Source organism: Prunus dulcis, chromosome 1, assembly GCF_902201215.1.
Source record: "Prunus dulcis chromosome 1, ALMONDv2, whole genome shotgun sequence".
Classification (NCBI taxonomy): Eukaryota; Viridiplantae; Streptophyta; class Magnoliopsida; order Rosales; family Rosaceae; genus Prunus; species Prunus dulcis.
In genome coordinates this window covers 11,398,293-11,418,336 of record NC_047650.1, presented here as the reverse complement: position 1 = coordinate 11,418,336, position 20,044 = coordinate 11,398,293, and the positions used below count along the sequence as shown (strand labels likewise).

At 37.4% G+C, this 20,044-nt stretch overlaps 3 protein-coding genes across 4 annotated transcripts; 2 read left to right on the top strand and 1 right to left on the bottom strand.

The window, feature by feature from the left end:
- The first annotated feature begins 5,342 nt into the window (after nt 1-5,342).
- On the top strand, nt 5,343-11,429 carry LOC117615989 (serine/threonine-protein kinase RUNKEL). Of its 2 annotated transcripts, none has more exons than XM_034345184.1 (11): nt 5,343-5,497; nt 5,610-5,699; nt 5,827-5,879; nt 5,998-6,073; nt 6,295-6,356; nt 6,452-6,530; nt 6,620-6,679; nt 7,073-8,473; nt 8,706-9,575; nt 10,020-11,139; nt 11,229-11,429. In XM_034345184.1, exons 1-10 carry the CDS (start codon nt 5,450-5,452, stop codon nt 11,127-11,129), a joined length of 3,849 nt encoding a protein of 1,282 aa, XP_034201075.1. In that variant the 5' UTR covers nt 5,343-5,449; the 3' UTR covers nt 11,130-11,139; nt 11,229-11,429. The 2 variants fall into 2 exon arrangements, with proteins under 2 accessions (XP_034201075.1, XP_034201074.1); XM_034345183.1 differs by having other exon boundaries at nt 6,821-8,473.
- Nucleotides 11,430-13,449: 2,020 nt separating this feature from the next.
- LOC117615529 (classical arabinogalactan protein 26) lies at nt 13,450-14,113 on the top strand. The gene has a single exon (XM_034344629.1). It carries the CDS (start codon nt 13,507-13,509, stop codon nt 13,921-13,923), a length of 417 nt encoding a protein of 138 aa, XP_034200520.1. The 5' UTR covers nt 13,450-13,506; the 3' UTR covers nt 13,924-14,113.
- A 1,874-nt stretch (nt 14,114-15,987) lies between these two features.
- On the bottom strand, nt 15,988-18,813 carry LOC117615413 (acyl carrier protein 1, chloroplastic-like). The gene is made up of 4 exons (XM_034344490.1): nt 18,635-18,813; nt 17,725-17,829; nt 16,559-16,681; nt 15,988-16,287 (listed from the first exon to the last, which is right to left on the bottom strand). The coding sequence occupies exons 1-4, from the start codon at nt 18,689-18,691 to the stop codon at nt 16,159-16,161; spliced, it is 414 nt and encodes a 137-aa protein (XP_034200381.1). The 5' UTR covers nt 18,692-18,813; the 3' UTR covers nt 15,988-16,158.
- Between the last annotated feature and the right edge of the window lie 1,231 nt (nt 18,814-20,044).

Sequence of the window (20,044 nt, the reverse complement as noted above, 5' to 3'; positions counted from 1 at the left end):
CTAATTACCACGAGTAAGATGAGCAAGAAGGAGAAGAGAAGAAAAAAATAGAAATAAAAGTACAACTGTAGGCCGCGACTTAAGGCTTAAGTACTTACGACAGTTTCTGGCTTTAGCTGGTCTCCCATTATAATAGAAATAAAAGTAGGATTGTAGGCTGCCGCTTAAGACTTAGGTACTGTAGGCTACCGCTTAAAGCTTAGGATCATATAAAACTAGCCAAAATGTAGCCATATTGATGGGTTGGAATTAAAGTTTTGTACCTATCTTCTTTAAATGTCCATTGGCCTTTTACCACATTTGACTTCTTATGACCTTTGTACAAAAGTGGACCATCTTAAGGAGAAACATGAAGCCATGTGGTTAAGGTGGAGGTGACAGCTACCTATTGAGACCAAGAGCATTTTGCTATATTTAAGGAGTGTGGTGGGTGGAGGCAAACATAGCACAATTCAAAATCAAAGCAAGCAAAACCCTCCCCTAAGTTACGCCCTACCTACCCATTCACTAAGAAAATGTCAATTGCTTTTTACGTTGCATTCTCAAATTCAAGAAAGATAACAAATGGTTTGTTAGTCGCTGAGGAACATATAAATGAAGCAATGAACGCTACTCTCTCCTACAACAAATTTTTCATCAAATCTGAAGATGACCTCTTCTACACACTCCTCCAACTTGCCAAGAAAGCAAATTGGTAGACAGGATCTGTGAGTTACATTGTTTTGTTTGACAAAAAACCAAAAAAATAAAAAAAAATTGGAGTTGAACCATTTCAAGGAAGAAGTATGGAAAATGAAATTGAAGATGGTAGCTGTGAATCCATCTGATTACCAAGAGTAAGAGGAGGAAGACGGAGAAGAGAAGAAAAAAATAGAATTAAAAGTAGGACTGTAGGCCGCGGCTTAAGGCTTAAGTACTTATGGCAGTTTCTGGCTCTAGCTGGGCTCCCATTATAATAGTAATAAAAGAAGGACTGTAGGTCGCCGCTTAAGGCTTAGGTACTGTAAGCCACCGCTTAAAGCTTAGGATCATATAAAATAAACCAAAATGTAGCCATATTGATGTATTGCAATTAAAGTTTTGTACCTGTCTTCTTTAATTATCCATTGACCCTTTACCATATTTAACTTCTTATGACCTTTGTACAAAAGTGGACCATCTTAAGGAGAAACATAAAGCCATGTGGTTGAGGTGGAGGTGACCACTACCTATTGAGACCAAGAGTAGTTTGCTCTATTTAAGGATAGAGTGTGGGTGGGTGGAGGCAAACATAACACAATTCAAAATCAAAGCACGCAAAACTCTCCCCTAAGCCAAGCTTTAGCTACCCATTCACCAAGAAAATGTCAATTGCTTCTTATGTTGCTTTCTCAAAATTCAGAAAGGTAACAAATTGGTTATTGGTTGCTGATGAACATGTAAATGAAGCAACGAACACTACTCTCTCCTATAACAAATTTGTCATCAAATCTGAAGAAGACTTCTCCTACACACTCCTCTAACTTGCCAAAAAAGTAAAAATGGCGGACAGGGTCTGTGAGTCACACCGTTTTGTTTAACCAAAAAAAACAAGAAGATCATTGATGCCTTGGAGTTGAACCATATCAAGGAAGAAGTATGAAAAATGAAACTGAAGATGGTGGTTGTGAATCCAGTTGATTACCACAAGTAAGAGGAGAATGAATGATAAGAGAAGAAAAAAATAGAAACAAAAATAATATTGTAGGTCGCAGCTTAAGGCTTAAGTACTTAGGGCAGTTTTTGGCTTTAGCTGGGCTCCCATTATAATAGAAATAAAAGTAGGACTGCAGGCTGCCGCTTAAGGCTTAGGTACTATAGGTAGCCGCTTAAAGATTAGGATCATATTAAAGTAGCCAAAATGTAGCCATATTGATGTATTGCAATTAAAGTTTTGTACTTGTCTTCTTTAATTGTCCATTGGCCCTTTACCACATTTAACTTCTTATGACCTTTGTAAAAAAGTGGACCATCTTAAGGAGAAACATAAAGCCATGTGGTTGAGGTGGAGGTGGCAGCTACTTATTGAAACCAAGAGTATTTTGCTCTATTTAAGGATAGAGTGTGGGTGGGTGGAGGCAAACATAGCAAAATTCAAAATCAAAGCACGCAAAACTCTCCCTTAAGCAAAGCTTTAGCTGCCCATTCACCAAGAAAATGTCAATTGCTTCTTACGCTGCCCTCTGAAATTTCAAAAGGGTAACAAATGGTTTGTTGGCTGCTGGGGAACATGTAAATGAAGCAATGAACCCTACGCTCTCCTATAACAAATTTTTCATCAAATCTGAAGATGACCTCTTCTACACACTCCTCCAACTTGCCAAGAAAGTAAAATGGCAGACAGGGTCTGTGAGTCACACCATTTCGTTTGACAAAAAAAAGAAGAAGATCAAAGATGTTTTAGAGTTGAACCGTATCAAGGAAGAAGTATGGAAAACGAAACTGAAAATGGTGGTTGTGAATCCAGTTGATTACCACCAGTAAGAGGAGAAAGAATGAGAAGAGAAGGAAAAAAATAGAAATAAAAGTAGGACTGTAGGCTGCGGCTTAAGGCTTAGGTACTGTAGGCTGCCGCTTAAAGCTTAGGATCATATAAAACTAGCCAAAATGTAGCCATATTGATGTATTGGAATTAAAGTTTTGTACCTATCTTCTTTAATTGTCCATTGGCCCTTTACCACATTTGACTTCTTATGACCTTTGTACAAAAGTGGACCATCTTAAGGAGAAACATGAAGCCATGTGGTTGAGGTGGAGGTGACAGCTACCTATTGAGACCAAGAGCATTTTGCTCTATTTAAGGAGAGAGTGTGGGTGGGTGGAGGCTAACATAGCACAATTCAAAATCAAAGCAAGTAAAACCCTCCCCCACGCCAAGCTCTAGCTACCCATTCACCAAGAATATGCCAATTGCTTCTTACGTTGCTCTCTCAAATTTCAGAAAGGTAACAAATGGTTTGTTAGTTGTTGAGGAACATGTAAATGAGGCAATGAACGATACTCTCTCCTACAACAAATTTTTCATCAAATATGAAGATGCCATCTTCTACATATTTATCCCACTTGCCAAGAAATCAAAATGGCAGACATGGTCTGTGAGTCACACTGTTTCGTTTGACCAAAAAAAAAAAAGGATCAAAGATACTTTGGAGTTGAACCATATCAAGGAAGAAATATGGAAACTAGAACTAAAGATGTAGGTTGTGAATCTTGCTGATTACCACGAATAAGAGGAGGAAGGAAGAGAAGAGAAGGAAAAAATAGAAATAAAAGTAGAACTGTAGGCAGCGGCTTAAGGTTTAGGTACTTAGGGCAGGTTTTGGCTCTAGCTGGGCTCTCATTGTAATAAAGATAAAAGTAGGATTGTAGGCTGCCGATTAAGGCTTAGGTATTTAGGGCAGTTTCTAGCTCCTATTGTAAAGAAAGATTATTGATCCAAAGAAAAAAAAAATGTAAATATAAAGGAAAATGAGCTTATATTTAAATGAAATGAAAATTTCTTTTTTTAAATTTATGTATGTGTTTATCTTGATCTCCCTGTTTCGTGTTTTATCTTTCTACTCTTCAATTGCCAACTTGAAGGTGGTTCTTATCTCCAGTTTCATTTGTATTATAGAGCCCAATTTGAAGGGGGTTCTTTATCTCTTTTGTATTTTCTGACTGTCTGCAATTTTGGATTATCAAGAATGAAGAACAACACATTTCTCTCCTCGAGATCCACTGCATGGATAGTAAGCTGTACTCAACAACTTGCTTTTTCTCACATATGGCTGAAGCCATGAATTTTGTTGATACCGTGACTGACCAAGCAAGCTAGGAGTAATACAAAGAGTCCTACATTTACAAAATAGTTTTATGGAAGCTCCCCTTCACCTATAAAAGGAGACCACTCTCCACTTAGAAATGGGTTGGAGGATGGCCTTCAGATCCATGGCCTTTGACCTGATCCGTGGTCTTCGGCTTCAGGCCTTCATTCCATTCCATTTTCTTCGGGTCAAACCCTTTGTACTATGTAAATACACAATATTATAATGAGAATATACTTCTCCGTGGAAGTAGCCCATTTCATTAGGGTGAACCATGCATATCTGTCTTTTACATACATCTTCATTTTCATCATGTCATTGTCTACGGAAGCTTTTCACCTTCCCCCTGCCTACCGAAGGCACATACATTTGCTGAAGGTCCTCACCTTCAGCCATCAACTATCATATCTCATCTCTATATTTCGTTCAATCTTGGCCATCCATTTTTTAGCATCAACAGTTTGGCGCCGTCTGTGGGAATATACAAAGAAAAAAATTATGTGGTTCTCCTTCATCAGTGCCCCTGGACACCAATTGTTCTTCAGTATGAAGGGCCAACGTATCCGTAATGGGTGCATTTCTTCGGTCATTAAGATCACCGTATTTGTAGTAGCTATATTCTCCACTCCCATAAGTTATTTAAACTCATCTACTCGCACTTGGTACAGTTCAGTCATACGATACTGAACTCATTCCCTGTTTACATTGGAACTCCACCATATCCTAAGTTAACGGTCGGTCACATACAACTAAAATAGGTTCAATGTTTCAGTGGATAGCCACTGAATTTTCCTATTACGTTCAGTACTGGTCAACTGAACGTAAGCAGCGACGACCATGCAACTCAACACTCTCGAAAAAAAAATTACTCATACCTCTCGAAAAAAAGCCAAAAAAATTAACTCATACCTCATTCGAAGTTCTCCTTAACTTCAGTCTCACTCTTCACGAATAAGTACTAGGCATGTTTTCACCAACATAAGCGTATAAACTCTGTTAGGGTTGTAGGAACATGATGGTTTGAGAAATTAGTCTAACTAAGGTTGCAAAAACATATGTGAGGTGTACTGAGAAAATTTAATTTTTATTTTAAATATTTTTTGTCCTTAACGTTAATTATGTCCAAAAATAAAATAGGTTATTCATGTTTAAAATGAGTGTGTGGTCAAAAGGGCAAATTTTAGGGTTCAAATAAAATCACCCTAATAAAAAAGTTTGAATCCCAAATTTACATCCAATTTTGGGTTGCCTATATCAAAAACAGGTTGAAAATAGCAAAGTAATCAGGCCACGTGGCAGTCAGTACCCCTAGCTTTCAAATTTTGAAATGAAACGGATGGATGTACTGTTTGGTTACAACTCAAACCTAAAACGCGATGCGCTTTTTCTCTATTAATTCCTCGTTTGATTTTGATTTTCAATGAAATTCCACGTTCCCGCTCACTCATTCCCCCAGTCTCTCTCTAATTTGACCTTTCGTCCCACAAAAGCCCCATTTCACTCCAATCAAATCCAAGCCTCTCTCTCTCTCTCTCTCTCTCCCTCCTTCACAGACTATCACTCTCTCCTTCACAGACTATCATCCTCCTCTGGTTTCAAATCTGCAACCCTAGAAAAGCTTAGAGATGAACCAGTACCACATATACGAAGCCATTGGCCGTGGAAAATGCTCGGTAACATTGCTTCTCAAACTCTGTCCAATTTATAAATCTTAACTCACCGATGAACTGCTCAGTTTTACTTCAGTTAGTTACTTACTTAATCCGATTCATGTTGAATTTACAGACTGTGTACAAGGGGAGGAAGAAGAAGACCATCGAGTACTTTGCGATTAAGAGCGTTGAGAAATCGCAGAAGAGCAAGCTTCTTCAAGAAGTAAGTAGATAAATTTCAGTTAGCAAACTAGAACGAAATTCAGATTTAGCAATGTTTGGGCATTATTTTGGTTCGGAGAATTCAAATCCAGATATGCATAGGTTATGTAACTTTCGATTTAATGCAGGTTAAGATTCTTCACACTCTAGATCATCAAAATATCCTCAAATTTTTTTGGTGGTAAGTATTCTTCATCAGATAATTTCTCCTGGGACTGAATATAACTGTTTATATTTGGTTCCAGCTAACAACTGAATTATGTATTTGTGAATTTTCTTTTTCTTGTGCCACTGCTTAGGTATGAAACTTCTGCTCACTTGTGGTTAGTTTTGGAGTACTGTGTTGGAGGCAATTTGATGACATTATTAAACCAGGTATTAATCACTTAGTGTGAACTTTGCATTGCCTTGATGTGTAGAAGCTTGTGGATATGTTATTTGCTATGCTAATCCGTTTGGTCTTAGAACGGTGCTAATGTTTTATAATGATTCCATGCGTCATGTTATGTTGTAAAATTCTACGTTTGGAACGCTGGTTTGGAACATGTACAATGTTTTTAGCACTGTGATACTAATAATGTACGGAAGAATTGCAGGATAAGCAGCTACCTGAAGAGTCAATTCACGACCTTGGGTGTGATCTTGTTAGAGCTTTGTTGTAAGAAATCTTCAATTGCTTCATTTTATTTCTTGTTACAAGTCTCTACATGTTTAATTTATTTAAGTTATGTTCTTGGAATCACTTCCTTTTAGGTTTTTACATTCAAAGGGAATCATATACTGTGATTTGAAACCATCAAATATCCTTTTGGACGAAAATGGCCGTACCAAGGTATAAGGCATGCTGTTTTGCTCGTTTATTTCTCTTAATTTTTTAATTGTTTTGCTCTTCATCTGAACTAGTATCTTTGCACAATGCAGCTCTGTGATTTTGGATTGGCTAGAAAGTTGAGCGATATTTCACAAACAACTTCTTCCTCAGTAGGTTATCTTATCTATCACAACATTTGAAATTCTTTTGATGAAGTTTATATGAGCTTAATTAGAAATTTTCCAACTCTTTTTTTTGTCAACAAAATATGAAAACACTAATGTAAGCTTTCCCTTCTTGCACATGTATAGTTGCCACAAGCAAAACGTGGAACCCCTTGTTATATGGCTCCTGAACTGTTTGAAGAGGGGGGTGTCCATTCATATGCATCTGATTTCTGGGCCCTTGGTTGTGTTCTATATGAGTGCTATGCTGGGAGGCCTCCCTTTGTGGGTAGGGAATTTACTCAGCTAGTAAAATCCATCCTCTCAGATCCGGCGCCTCCTCTACCTGGCACTCCTAGTCGTTCTTTTGTCAATCTAATAAATTTTTTACTCGTAAAGGATCCAGCAGAAAGAATACAGTGGCCTGAACTTTGTGGTCATGCCTTCTGGAGGACTAAGTTAAATGTGGTGCCTCTACCTCCTCAGCCTGCTTTTGATAATATGCTAGAGCAATGTGCTAAGCCATGTCTGTCAGTACGTAATGGTGATCAATCTTCCATAAACAGGACTCCTAAATCTCGTCAAAAGGATGTTAAAAAAACTTTTAAGCAGGATGAGAATTCTACTTTAGGAACAAAAGGCCATGAGACTCCAGTCAAGGGTACACCAGGTGGCCGCAGAACTCAAGCAAAGGTTTCTGGAAGAGGGGTTGATGAAAAAAAGGATCCTTCTGGTGCTACCAGGGGTGTGAATCTTTTGAGACTCTCGAGAATAGCAAAAATGAACCTGCAGAGGGAAAATGAGAAGGAAAACTACCGGAGGCCGGTATCTACTAATTCTGAGAATGATTCTGAAGTCAAAATTGAGAACACTGATATGGAACTTGACTTTAATGAGAACACTGAAGATGACACGCAGGATGAATCTGATGGGTCTGAGAATCAAGCTTGTACACCTGATAACAAATTTTCAAGTCAGAATCAGCACCAGGGTAAAGTGGAAGACATGGAAAACAACTCAAACCAATCAGACACCCTTTCTGTGCTTAATGTGCCTGCCTCAGATGACTCAAGAGGACTTGATCAGGAATCATCTCCTCATAATATTGAAGTGGCTGTAATCCCACCCAGTGCCAGTCCTGTAATAAAAAATCAGAGATTTAAAGAAGGTTCAGGATCTGCAATGGAATATGATCCTGTGAAATCTTCGAATAACCTTTCACAGGTTCTTTGGCATCCATCTGATCTCTCAGTCAGACCTGTGATGCCCAGCAGAAAATCTGATAAAAATTCGGATGTTCTTCCTTCACTTCCTTTTGACACTCTGCAAGCCTCTGATTTTGTGAAAATCTCTAAAGACCATTTGGATGCACTCAACAATAAGATTATAGCCATTTTTAATGGGAACAGTAGCATTGGGGAGAAGCAGAATGTAATTAGATACCTTGAGATGTTAAGCAATAATGCTGAGGCCGCCAATATCTTGACCAATGGACCTATCATGCTTATGCTTGTTAAAATGCTTCGGCTGTCCAAGGCTTTGGCTTTGCGTGTCCAACTTGCTTCTCTGGTTGGTTTGCTGATTCGCCATTCTACTTTTATTCAAGATGATTTGGCAAATTCTGGAATTTTGGGTTCACTTGCCGATGGCCTTAGAGACAAGCAGGAAAAAGTGAGGAGGTTTTCTATGGCTGCTTTAGGTGAGTTGCTATTCTATATATCTACTCAAAGTGAGCAAGCTGGAGACAACAATCCAGCAGAGTCTCCATCAAAGGAAATCCGGTCCACATCCGGGTGGCAGGTTAGCTTCCTACGTTATTGCAATAAATTTGTTGGTTATGCACCTTATGATAAAAGGAATGACTGTTATACTATGTACAACATGTAATTCTACTCTTTACACGAGTAAAAGATGGAGTTCCATGTTGTATGTGTATATGCTTTAGTTATAAAAAAAAAAAACTCTTTTTGTTGCTCTTTCCTGCTCTTTTGTTTATATTTTCTTGATTGATAACTTATTTTACCTCGGGCAGGTTTCAAATTCTTTGCTTTCGTTGGTGTCATCAATTTTGCGCAAAGGAGAGGATGATTTAACTCAACTATATGCATTGAGGACAATTGAAAATATTTGCAGTCAAGCAGGGCACTGGGCAGCTCGTTTGACAAGCCAGGACATGATTAATAACCTGTGCTATTTATATAGGGCTGCTGGGAAGCAGGAGAGCATGAGGCTCACAGCAGGATCGTGTTTAGTCCGTCTTGTTCGTTTCAATCCACCTAGCATTCAACCAGTAATAGAGAAGCTCTCTTTAAAAGAAATAGCATCGGCTCTTGTGAAAGGCAGTCTACGTGAGCAGCAAATCAGCTTAAACCTTTTAAACATGGCCATGCTTGGAAGTCATATGTTCACTAATATTGGCAGGCAGCTCCTGCCATTGATGGAGGATAAGAATCTTGTCCCAGGTCTTGTGTCTCTTATCGATCAGGGAAGTGAGGTTTTGAAGGGAAAGGCACTTGTTTTCGTTGCTCTTCTTTGTAAGAATGGTAGGAGGTGGCTGCCACATTTGTTTTGCAATGCCAAGTTACTTTCTGCCGTGGACAGGTTGGCAAAAGAGAAGGACCACTATGTGCAGCAGTGTTTAGATGCATCCGTGTGTGTTGTGGCATCTACTATACCCAGTTTACTGGATACTATAACTGGAGAAATACAGCAAATGATGGGAGGAAGGCGCCATGGGCATCTATCTCCCCTGAACAGTAGAGTTGCCCCAAAGACCAATGTTCATATGTTTCCTGTAGTTCTCCATCTTCTTCGGAGCTCGTCTTTTAAGCGCAAGGTGGTGAGTGATCAGGTCCTGCAGCAGTTGGCAAATCTAATTAAACTCGTGGAGACAACATTTCAGGTAGGCGGCTGCAGCCCAACCATTCTTTGTTGTTTAGTCATTGCTAGTCTTTTTGTTATCTGGCTAATCCAAGGTAGACGTTTAATTTGGATATGAAAAATTAGTAATGCCAAAATGGCTTAGATCAGCCAACTGTTAATGATTGGAACTTGGGATGATTTGTAACTTGCCTGGCTCAGGTACTGTGTCTTGGCAAGTAATCCCAGGTTGTATTAGGTTGTTAAAATGCACGAACAAGTGACAACCAGACATTTTTACACGAATTTCTAGTAAACCATGCCATTATTTTTAAGTGGGCACCTTTTAGTTGTGTGGTCTTGGACTGAATCCTATGGACAAGGGGGTGGGGATGATGTGAAGGGCTACAGAATAAACGTCTATTAGCTTGAAGTTTTGAAAAATGATGTCATAGATACTGATAAATAATTTACTGTTGATTTCCAGGGCAGGGATGACTTTCAGATTACCCTTCTTCGAGTTCTTGAGTCTGTGTCAGAGGAGTCACTTGTAATTCTTGAAAGCCCTCATATTTTTATCCGTGAAATCCTCCCCAGTTTGGCTGTGCTTTATAAGGGCAACAAGGATGGTGATGCCAGGTTTCTGTGCTTGAAAATTTTGTTTGACGTGATGGTTGTTTTCCTGAATGAACAATCTGAGGATGAGCAAAGGTCCAAAGAATTGGAATCCATATCCAATAAAAATTTTCTTCCTCTCTACCCTTCTTTGATTGAAGATGAAGATCCAATCCCCTTGTACGCACAAAAGCTTCTTGTGATGCTGATTGAGTTTAATTACATCAAAATTGCAGACATTCTAGATCTTAAGATAGTCTCACAATGCTTTGAGTTTTTGCTTGGTGATCTCTCAAGTGCAAATGTCAACAATGTAATGCTATGTCTGGCTCTGACTTCGGCACCTGAAATGGAAACCAAGTTACTTTCTCAGCTAAAGGTAGTTAGGAAAATAGGAAACCTTCTAGAGTTCGTATACGCAAAAGATATGGAAGATTTTCTGGAACCAAGCCTTGGCCTATGCAGGGCTTTCCTTTTACGGTCAGTGAGTGGTAGAAAAGGCTTCATCTATTCAAAAGAACCTGCTCTTATAGGTGATGTGTCTTCCGAGGCAAGTGGTGCTGATCAACAAGGCATTAGAGATATCACGGACTTGGGCAGCAATGTTGGTGTCTTGCTAGAGTTGAGTAGATCCCATGGAGGAAATGTGGCGGATATAGCTTCCGAATGTGTGGTCTTGTTGCTCAAGGCAGCTCCAAGGGAAGCCTCTGCCGGTCTTCTAACTAATCTGCCAAAAGTTACTGCAGTCCTTGAGTCGTGGCGGAGGGGCACATCTCACTTACTGGTGCAGCGGGTGCTCCATGCACTTGGTTATTCTTGCCGGCAATATTTGTTACATGCAATGATATTGTCGATATCTATACCCGAGATTTCGAGAATTGAGGGCATAGTTTCTGAGCTTAAAGGTTCAGGTGTACCTGTTTTAGCCACTGCTGCTTTCCATGTGGCCGTGGAGTTGCAACGGCTGCCTCGCTGCTTGTGAAACGCTAGAGGTAATATGTGGTTTCTTCTTTTTCCTATTGTTTTGTTTCATAATATTTATGATCTCTCAAACTTAGTGATTTCTTTTTTCGGTGTGCAGTATGCAAATCAATTGGCTTTCGCAATGGCATAAAGACATGCCTCTTGAGTTCCTGAGAAGGGGTCAACAACTTATGAAGGTGAGTTTAATTTTTTTGCATAAAATTTTAGTGTCAACCCAGCTCTGGTTGACATGTCATTGTATAATCCGTGTACACTTTGTATGTCCATTGCAATTCTAAATATAGTTTCTTTTAATACATATTTCTCTTGGAATTTAGTTGGCTGCAATTTGATCAAAATCCTGTGTTCGACTAATATCAAAATGCTGATTAGTTGTGGTATGAGATTGGTTAGTTGATGTCCATTATCTACAAATTTATGGGGTCACAAAATTCTTGTACATAAAGGAAATACTAGCGCATAAGGAGAGGCCTTTTGTTTTTTTTTTTTATTAAATTAATTAAATTTTTTTTTAAAATAAAATTATTTTAGAATTAAAAATAATAATGGATAGTTGTATTCCATAATGGGTTAATCGTTTTATTAATCCCTGATTTTAGACCCGATTTGTATTTGAGTATCTCAGTTTCCAAAATGGTTCCCGTGGTCCTTTAACTTTAGTTTTGTTAGGACAAATGGTATTGTAGTTAATTTTGTTCACTTTTCTGTTAAGTGTAGGGGCAAAATGGTATTTTTGTATTAAAATTGATTAAAAAACTATAAAATTAAAATTAAACTCTCTCCCTCTCTATCCCCATTTCTACTCCCTCAAATGCAAATCGGGTCAAAATTTAGAGATTAATAAAACGATTAACCCTTTCATAAAATATGATCCATTATTTGATTTTTTTTTAATTTTAAATTTTTTTAATATGAAAAAATGTGAATTTACCATATTATTCTTATTTAATTAATAATTTCAATTCTTAACATTTGCATTAACTTAGGGTATTTTGAATGTTTCACTATTCTCTACCTTTTGTTTTATATATATAGATAAATCAAGATTTTTTATTATAAAAATTCTAGAAAACCATGGATTTGGCTGGGATGGAGACCAAACTCTGATTCCATCTACCCAAAAACAAACAAAAAAGACTTTCTTTGGCAAATAAGGAAAAAAAAAAAAAAAAAAAAACTTTGGATCCACTGCTCATGCATGCTGGAATAGTGTGACAATCCCATCCTGTGAAATTCCTTGGGTTAGGATATCATTTGTCGGTAAGTTTTTTATTTATTTTATAATCTAATTTTTTACTTGATGGACCCGTGATTTTGGGGGGAGGGGTTGGGGGTGGTGGGTTTAGGTTGTCCTTGACCTCTCAGACCTTTTTCATCAAACGGTTGGAAAAATGTGTAATGCGAGAATCTATCATGATTGCAAATCTTTACATCATGAGTCAATAATGTCCAATGTTGCAACATTTCTATTCATTTTTTACATTCAATAAATCTGATAATTGAATTTTTAAACTACACTTGTTCATTGACCCCAATGGGAAGGGAATCTATGGACATCAAAATGTGGTCAGGCCCTGCAAATGGCTTTGGAACTATGGAAGTTTGTGGATTGACTAGAGAATGGTAGAAAATAAATTTAATTTGTTTGGTTGGTTACATGCATTATTGTATCTGAATTTCTGATTTTGTTGTTTATTTTTTATAAATGGTAATGGAGTCAATTTACAAATCATAACATCAATCCACGCTTCCCGTGAAATTTCTCCAAACTTTTCCTACTCTAGCATGCTCATGCCTTGTATGTTTCTGAGTAAATCGCAATATTGATTGATGGGACCTGCACCGATCAACAGTCCGCACCATATGAAATTCAAATTTTCGTTGATCGAATTCTATTAGGGAATTCAAACACATGATTTTATACCAGAATAATTATTATTAATCACTTGAATAATAAATTTGTGAATTGAGGGTGATTATCGATGATTATAGCATTGAAACTAGTCAAGTAGATTAGTAGGACTTGGGCTTCCGGATTATCAGAAATCAGGGAACAGCAAGATCACGGACCAAAAGGAAAAATAAAAACAAAACCATCTGATTCCAATTACAAAAGATGCTAACCCATCTTCGATCTTTGTCTCTTCCCTAAATATGCCAACCTGTATTTTCTCATATTCATCCAAATTTCACTACCCATGTGGCATATGTACCCCACACTAGTCTAGTCATCCTTTTAAAATATCCCAAATCATAACTTACACCAAAAGACCACACACAAAATCTCATTCACTCTGCTCTTTTAGTAAAAACTTTGATTGCACAAAATATATAAGCCCTCCACTCTCCCAACTTTGATATCTTCATCATTAGAAATGGCCTCTTTTTGGTCCCATATAGTTTTTCTCATTATGGCTTTCATGGCCTCACCTCTGCTTTCCCTTCATTCAAAAGCCTCCTCTGCCTCATCTAGCATCTCAGCTTCACCAGCATTCTTGATCACCAATCTTCCTCCATCTTCTTTACAAGAATTGCCTCCAGAAATAGCTCCACTTTTGCCGTCTCCTGGTCCCGTGGTTCCTGCTACTCCAACTGATTCATCTATCCCCACCATTCCCTCCAACCCTAGCCCTCCGAATCCGGACGACTTGGTTTCTCCTGGCCCCTACTCTTCACTGTCACCATTTGGGTCATTGCCAGCTTCCTCAGCAGCATCTATAAGCTTAATTTGGCCTTTAAAGCTGGCTGCTTTTGCAGGTTCAGCCGCATATGTAGTCTATGCAGCTTATTAGGGTGTAAGTCTTTTTTGGGCTACGAGATTCAATTGTCATTGTTTGTAGTTAGTACCTCAAAATGGGATGGAGTGAAACCATCTAATATACATATGTATAGTCCTACTTCCATCATAGGTTAGAGAGTTTGTAATTGATTATGTAAGTGGTTAAAGAACATTTATCATTATATCCGAGGTTTTATATTCGATTTTTTCCTCTCCAATATCACAAACATCAACGGACTTGTAAGAAAATTAAAAGTCTTTCGTTTACTTGGTTTTGAGGGTTTATTGTACTTCTTGGAATCTCTGAATTTTGTGCTTCAAGCCCCATGCCATCCCACAAGGGAAAAGTACAACAAGAAGAAATAATTCAGGATGTTGCACCTGGTTTTCAATTGGATCGAATAATTGAAGCAACTTCTATTTCAAGTGCATGTGAGACTCCAAAGTATACAATAAGTAGCCAGTCACATGTTGTACAATCAAGCTAAAATAAAATTGGTGGTTTAGGTAATCTAATTTGTCTGTTTTCTGCTGTCCTGATCTTTAATAACAGTCTCCTATAGGATTCTTTTTATCTAATAGTGATGGCTCGATTTTAATAAGAATGTCTAGTTTGTTTGTCAGACGCTACCCAAGTGGGTGAAGAAACACAGTTTTTTTTTTTTTGTTTTTTTTTTTTGTCAATGGTGTGTGAAACGCTATTCCGATCAATCGTGACACATTACACGTGATAACCTTTTCACGTAGCAATTTGTGATTGATTGAGAATAATAAAATAGTGTTTATCACATTCCCACAAGTTTTTTTAAAGCGGGTGAGATAGAAATTGAAGCAAAGAACATGTTCAACTGGGAGTTGGGTCAAGGATCCATGATTAAGTTTACCTTTTCTTCTTTTTCATTAAAATCCGTAATTAAGTCTTTCTTAGGCAAAATTTAGCAGAAAATCAATAATTCGACCATCCCTCTAGCATAATTGAAGACAGCTCTTCATAACTAAATCTAATTTAGTCCCTGTGGCTAGAGGTGTCAAACAGGCCGTGTTGGGCCAGTCCGTCCTATTTAAACTCGTGCTTTTAACGTTTTCGTGCTGTGTCGGGCCGATCCATTTAATTTATCGAGCCGTGCCATGCCGGTCCATTTAGTAAAATCATTGATTCCGACCCGGTCCAAAGTCCATGTCCACATTGAAACGGGCCGGGTCGGGCTCGTGTCGTGCCCGTGCTTAGGGCCAAGAACCAATCCATTTAATTTGAATTTTTTTCACTTGTTTTTTTTTTTCCCACTAGATAATTCAAATTATAAACATTAAAAATATAATTAGAGGCAAGAAATGATGAACTATTTGAAGTAGACTTGGGCCATGGGCCGGCCTGGTCCATTAGACCTCATTTTGATCCCGGCCCAGTCCAAGTTTTTGTGTCATGCCAAGCATGACCCATTAATATTCGTGCTCGTGCTGTGCCGTGCCTCATTTAAACGAGCTGAGCTCATGCCGTGTTGAGCCAACCCGTCCAATTGACACCGGCATCGTTTGAAATGTTTATTTACAAAACGTATACAGACTATAGGACGTTGGGCAAAAAATTACAAGTCTTGAAGTTTAATTCTTTAGACAATTAATTTTATTCAAACATTCCAACTTTGGGTAGATCACAAAATTTTATTCAACACAAATAAATTTTTGTTTCTTGTATATAGAAAACATCAAGAGTTAAAAATTTCCGAAGTACTTTTACGGAGGAAGTGGGCAAAAAATAACAACTAACAACAAGTGATTTACAGCAGTTATCCCTGCATTTGAGGTCTTAAATTTGATTCCCTCTCCCCAATCCCTGCATTTGAAGTCAGGTTTTATTTCCCCTCCCCAATCATCTCTTGTATTTAAAAATTAAAAAAACAAAATAAAAAAATTCTATTCAAGAGGCAATATTATTAGAAGTTCAAATAGAATGAACTTCTATATTTAAAGACTAATCCAAATAGCATAAATGAAGGTAGAGTAAGAAAATTTTCAGAACTTAACAACTATTTTTCCAGTACTTTTTCGTTCTTCATCAGATAAAAAAGACAAATTCAGAACATAAGAAACACCACTTGAGATCATCACATTTAAGAACACTAAAATATCCATGAGATAATTAAAGTACCAAAACCATAATATAAAGCTCGTACAAAACAAAAACAAAAACAATGAAAAACTAAAGGAAGAAAAAAGTCCATAGGTTTTTCTGATTCTCTCTAAACTATTAAGTACTCTTCTTCTCAACGAGCTTCTCAATCAGATCTGCTGCATCTTGAACAGTGGCGATGGTCTGGGCACTTTCTTCCTCCACACTGATGCCAAACTCCTCCTCAAGTCCCATCACAATCTCAACCTGTATAAAAGCAATGTGGGAAATGAATGATCAGTCACATTCTTGTGACACGCATGTTGTTTTCTCCTCGTGGAAGATGTACTGAAGAAAATAGCCATATATATTCAAATGTAAAAGAAAATCGGACACTGTGGCCTGTTGTATCCACTCTGTAAAAACGCTGTCATTTTGAAATTCAACTTGCATTGTACAAAAGAAAAAAACTACAGAAAGCTACAATATTAATCGGCTTGGTAGAAAATGAAAGCAACAAAAGATAGTTGGGAATTACTGTGTCTAGAGAATCAGCGCCAAGTTCAGCAAACTTTGAGCCTGGGGTCACAGCTGTGTCTTCTGGTAAAGCCAACTGCTTCTTCACTATGTCACACACCTTGTTCAGAGTCTCTGGTTTGGCCTACAAAGAAGTAATAATACCATATTACTAGTTATTAATATTAAAGAATAGGACTGATTTTTCAAGATTGTGAGCCATTTTCATGATCAAAGTTAGACAAATTCATGATGATAAGACCACCGAACTTACCAAAACTATGTTAAAGAATTTTTTTTACATAAACAACACAAAGCTAAGCAACCTATCACATGGTTTTGATATACAACGGTGAATTTGCTACATAGATGAAAGGAAACTACGGAAGAATGTAGACATCATAGCGAGCCAAAAGCACATTGAAGGTACAAACCCTGGCTTTCTGAGATGCCATTATTTGTTATCAGGTCCTCTCTTAGCCAAAAAAATGAGACAATCTGAGGACAGCATTATAGGAAACAGCACCCCATGTCTTGAGAGGACCTCAAAAGATAATTTGTTTCATAGATAAAAGGAAAGTACGGAAGAGTGTAGGCATCATAGCGAGCCAAGAGCACATTAAAGGTACAAAGCACTGGCTTTCTGAGATGACATTATTTGCTATCAGGTCCTCTCTTCTTCCAAAAAAGGAGACATTCTGAGGTCTGCATTAGAGGAAACAGCACTCCATGTCTTAAGAGGACCTCAAAAGATAATTTGTTTCACAGATAAAAGGAAAGTACGTAAGAGTGTAGGCATCATAGCGAGCCAAGAGCACATTAAAGGTACAAAGAACTGGCTTTCTGAGATGACATTATTTGCTATCAGGTCCTCTCTTATCCCAAAAAAGGAGACATTCTGAGGTCTGCATTAAAGGAAACAGCACTCCATGTCTTAAGAGGACCTCAAAGGATAATTTGTTTTACTACAGTTAAACCTCTCTAAAAAGTGTAATGTGTTAAGGGAACAAAATTAATTTTCCAAACAAGTCCAACCATTAATCATATTCAAGCAATTAGAAATAAAATTTATAGAATAAATTACAAACTAATGCCACATCAACAAAAGTGGAGATACGCAGAAATTTATCGAACAGGAACAACAACAAAAACAAAAGCAACAATAGCATTACAATCAATTGAGCGTACCGAACAGGAAACTTGAAAACGCCCAGGTCGGGAAATGAGAGATGGGAAGCGCTTTCCAGTGATGGAAAAGGAAACTGACTTCAGACCAGAGCTCCTGCTGACTGCCTGCTTCAACATTCAACCATAGAGCAACATGTAAGGAAGCTAAATTTTCTAAGTCAATATTGTTCTGTTATCTAAAAATTGACATCATGAAAAAGATAACATCAATATATGCCTTCTAAACATTCAACCTCCTACCTAGCAAATATCTTACAACTTCGACAGCTTCCTTTAACTTGATAAAGTGTTATTGAGCAGTTACAAGAGAGGAAGTAGTATGAAATTTAGAGCAATTTTGTTCCATCATTTTCTTGAACTAAAACAGAATTATAAAGTTCAACAGTCTACACCACAAAATCAATCACAGACCAAGTCGACTCAAAACACCAAATGGGACCCACCGTGTAATGGGTCTTGATGACAACTCTGGTTAATGTAATGTCTAACTCTAACCTAATAACATGCAGACATGGTGCAGCTCCCAAACTTCAAAATAGTATATAAAAAAGTCAATTTGAGCAAGAATGTTCAACTCAAGCTTACTCTCTCGTCTCATTAAAAACTCAAACTTAATGATTAGCAAAGGAAGCTCAGACTTAACCTAATAAAATCCAAATCAGCCATTTCAATCAATAAGAAACGGAAGCAAGCTGCAAGATTGACAGTAGACCACAAAGAATCACTAACAAGCTCAACAATTTACCCAGATTCATTAATTCTACAAACCGAAGATCCAAATCTAATAGCAAAACCTCAAATCGTGAAAACAAAACAAACAAACAAACATGATGATGAAAATCATAAATCTTGAAAATTAGATTGTAATTAACAACAGAGAAATGACAACAGAAGACGGGGAAAGTAATACCAAGGTGGGCTTGAAGGAGGTTGAAAGAGCAGTAGAAGCTTGTGTGAGAGAAGCCATTGGTGTCGACAGAAGAGAGATCTGATATTGAAAGAAGTAAAAACGAGAAGAAGAGAGAGAGAGGCGGAGAGCACGAAGAGTGTGTATGTGAGAGAGAGAGAGTGGGTTTTGATTTGAGGAGGAGGGTCATCGAACAGGTTTTATAAATGCTGGCTTTTGTTGTTTCTTGGTGTTTGTTGGGATTTGTTGGGCTTTTTCGCTTTGTTTTTATCGAAATTGCGACTATTTGGGCCTTCTTCTTCTTATTTCTTTGTTGCTGTTGGCCTCCTTGATGGATCCAGGGTATTTATGGTAATTAATATCTTTTGTGCAGCCACTCTGACAGTTGGCTTCGTTTCCCTTGATCAAAACTGCCGAAATGCCTTGAATTTGTACTAATTATCAATTTATTCCTTGATTTTTTTTAAAAAAAAGATTTAAGACTTGAACTAAATTTTATTTTCAATTCTTCCCTTACCGTCTAAATCTCAACATTTCATCCAATTTACCGTTAAATATAAAGACAAATTGATCATTTTAAATATTGAAATAATATATATATATAATTATTTTAATAAACAAAGGGGGCCACCCACTTCATCTTTTTCCCTTTTGTTGTAATTGAAAATACATATTAAAAGGGGAGAGAGAGAGAGAGAGAGAGAGAGAGAGAGAGAGAGAGAGAGAGAGACTGGGTTTGTTGAGGGGTGGTAGTCATGAGGGAATCGGGTTAGGATGGGAAGGGGTGAATGGTTATTGGATATATGTTAGAAATAAAAAATAAAACAGAATTGTTATTGGATAAAATTGTAATTCTAAATTGTTAATGGAGACAAATTAATCATGAAAAAAAGTGCATTTAATTCTAACATTAATTTCCCGTAGGAAGTTTCATTTTCCTCCCTTTTCTTATGTACCGAAAAACCATTTTCTATGTTTAAATTTACAAAAAATGCGAAATGAAATGATTCCTTTTTCTTATGAACCAAACACACTGCTTTTCTTGAAACACCAAGTGCAATACTGTACAAGAAACCCAATTTTTATGTTCCAAATTTTACTAAAAAGATACATTTAGTTATAGAAAACTAAATGTCTACCAACTTGATTAAAGCCTTGAGCTTAGAAAACTCCGCACGCTCCATATGTTTCCCAATCAAAGGGCAGCTGGTCCCTAAAATAGTTAGAAATAGGTTTTTTTTTTTCTTTCTTTTAAGGTAATATTCTAAATTACTATAATTTACGACGTAAGTAAGGAGATTCGAACTGGAGTGCGAAAATGCACATATATTACCAATGACTAAGAGCATCTCCAAGGGAGATGTCAAATACCAAATATCAAATTTAAATTTGATGGCTGATGTGGCAATTTGA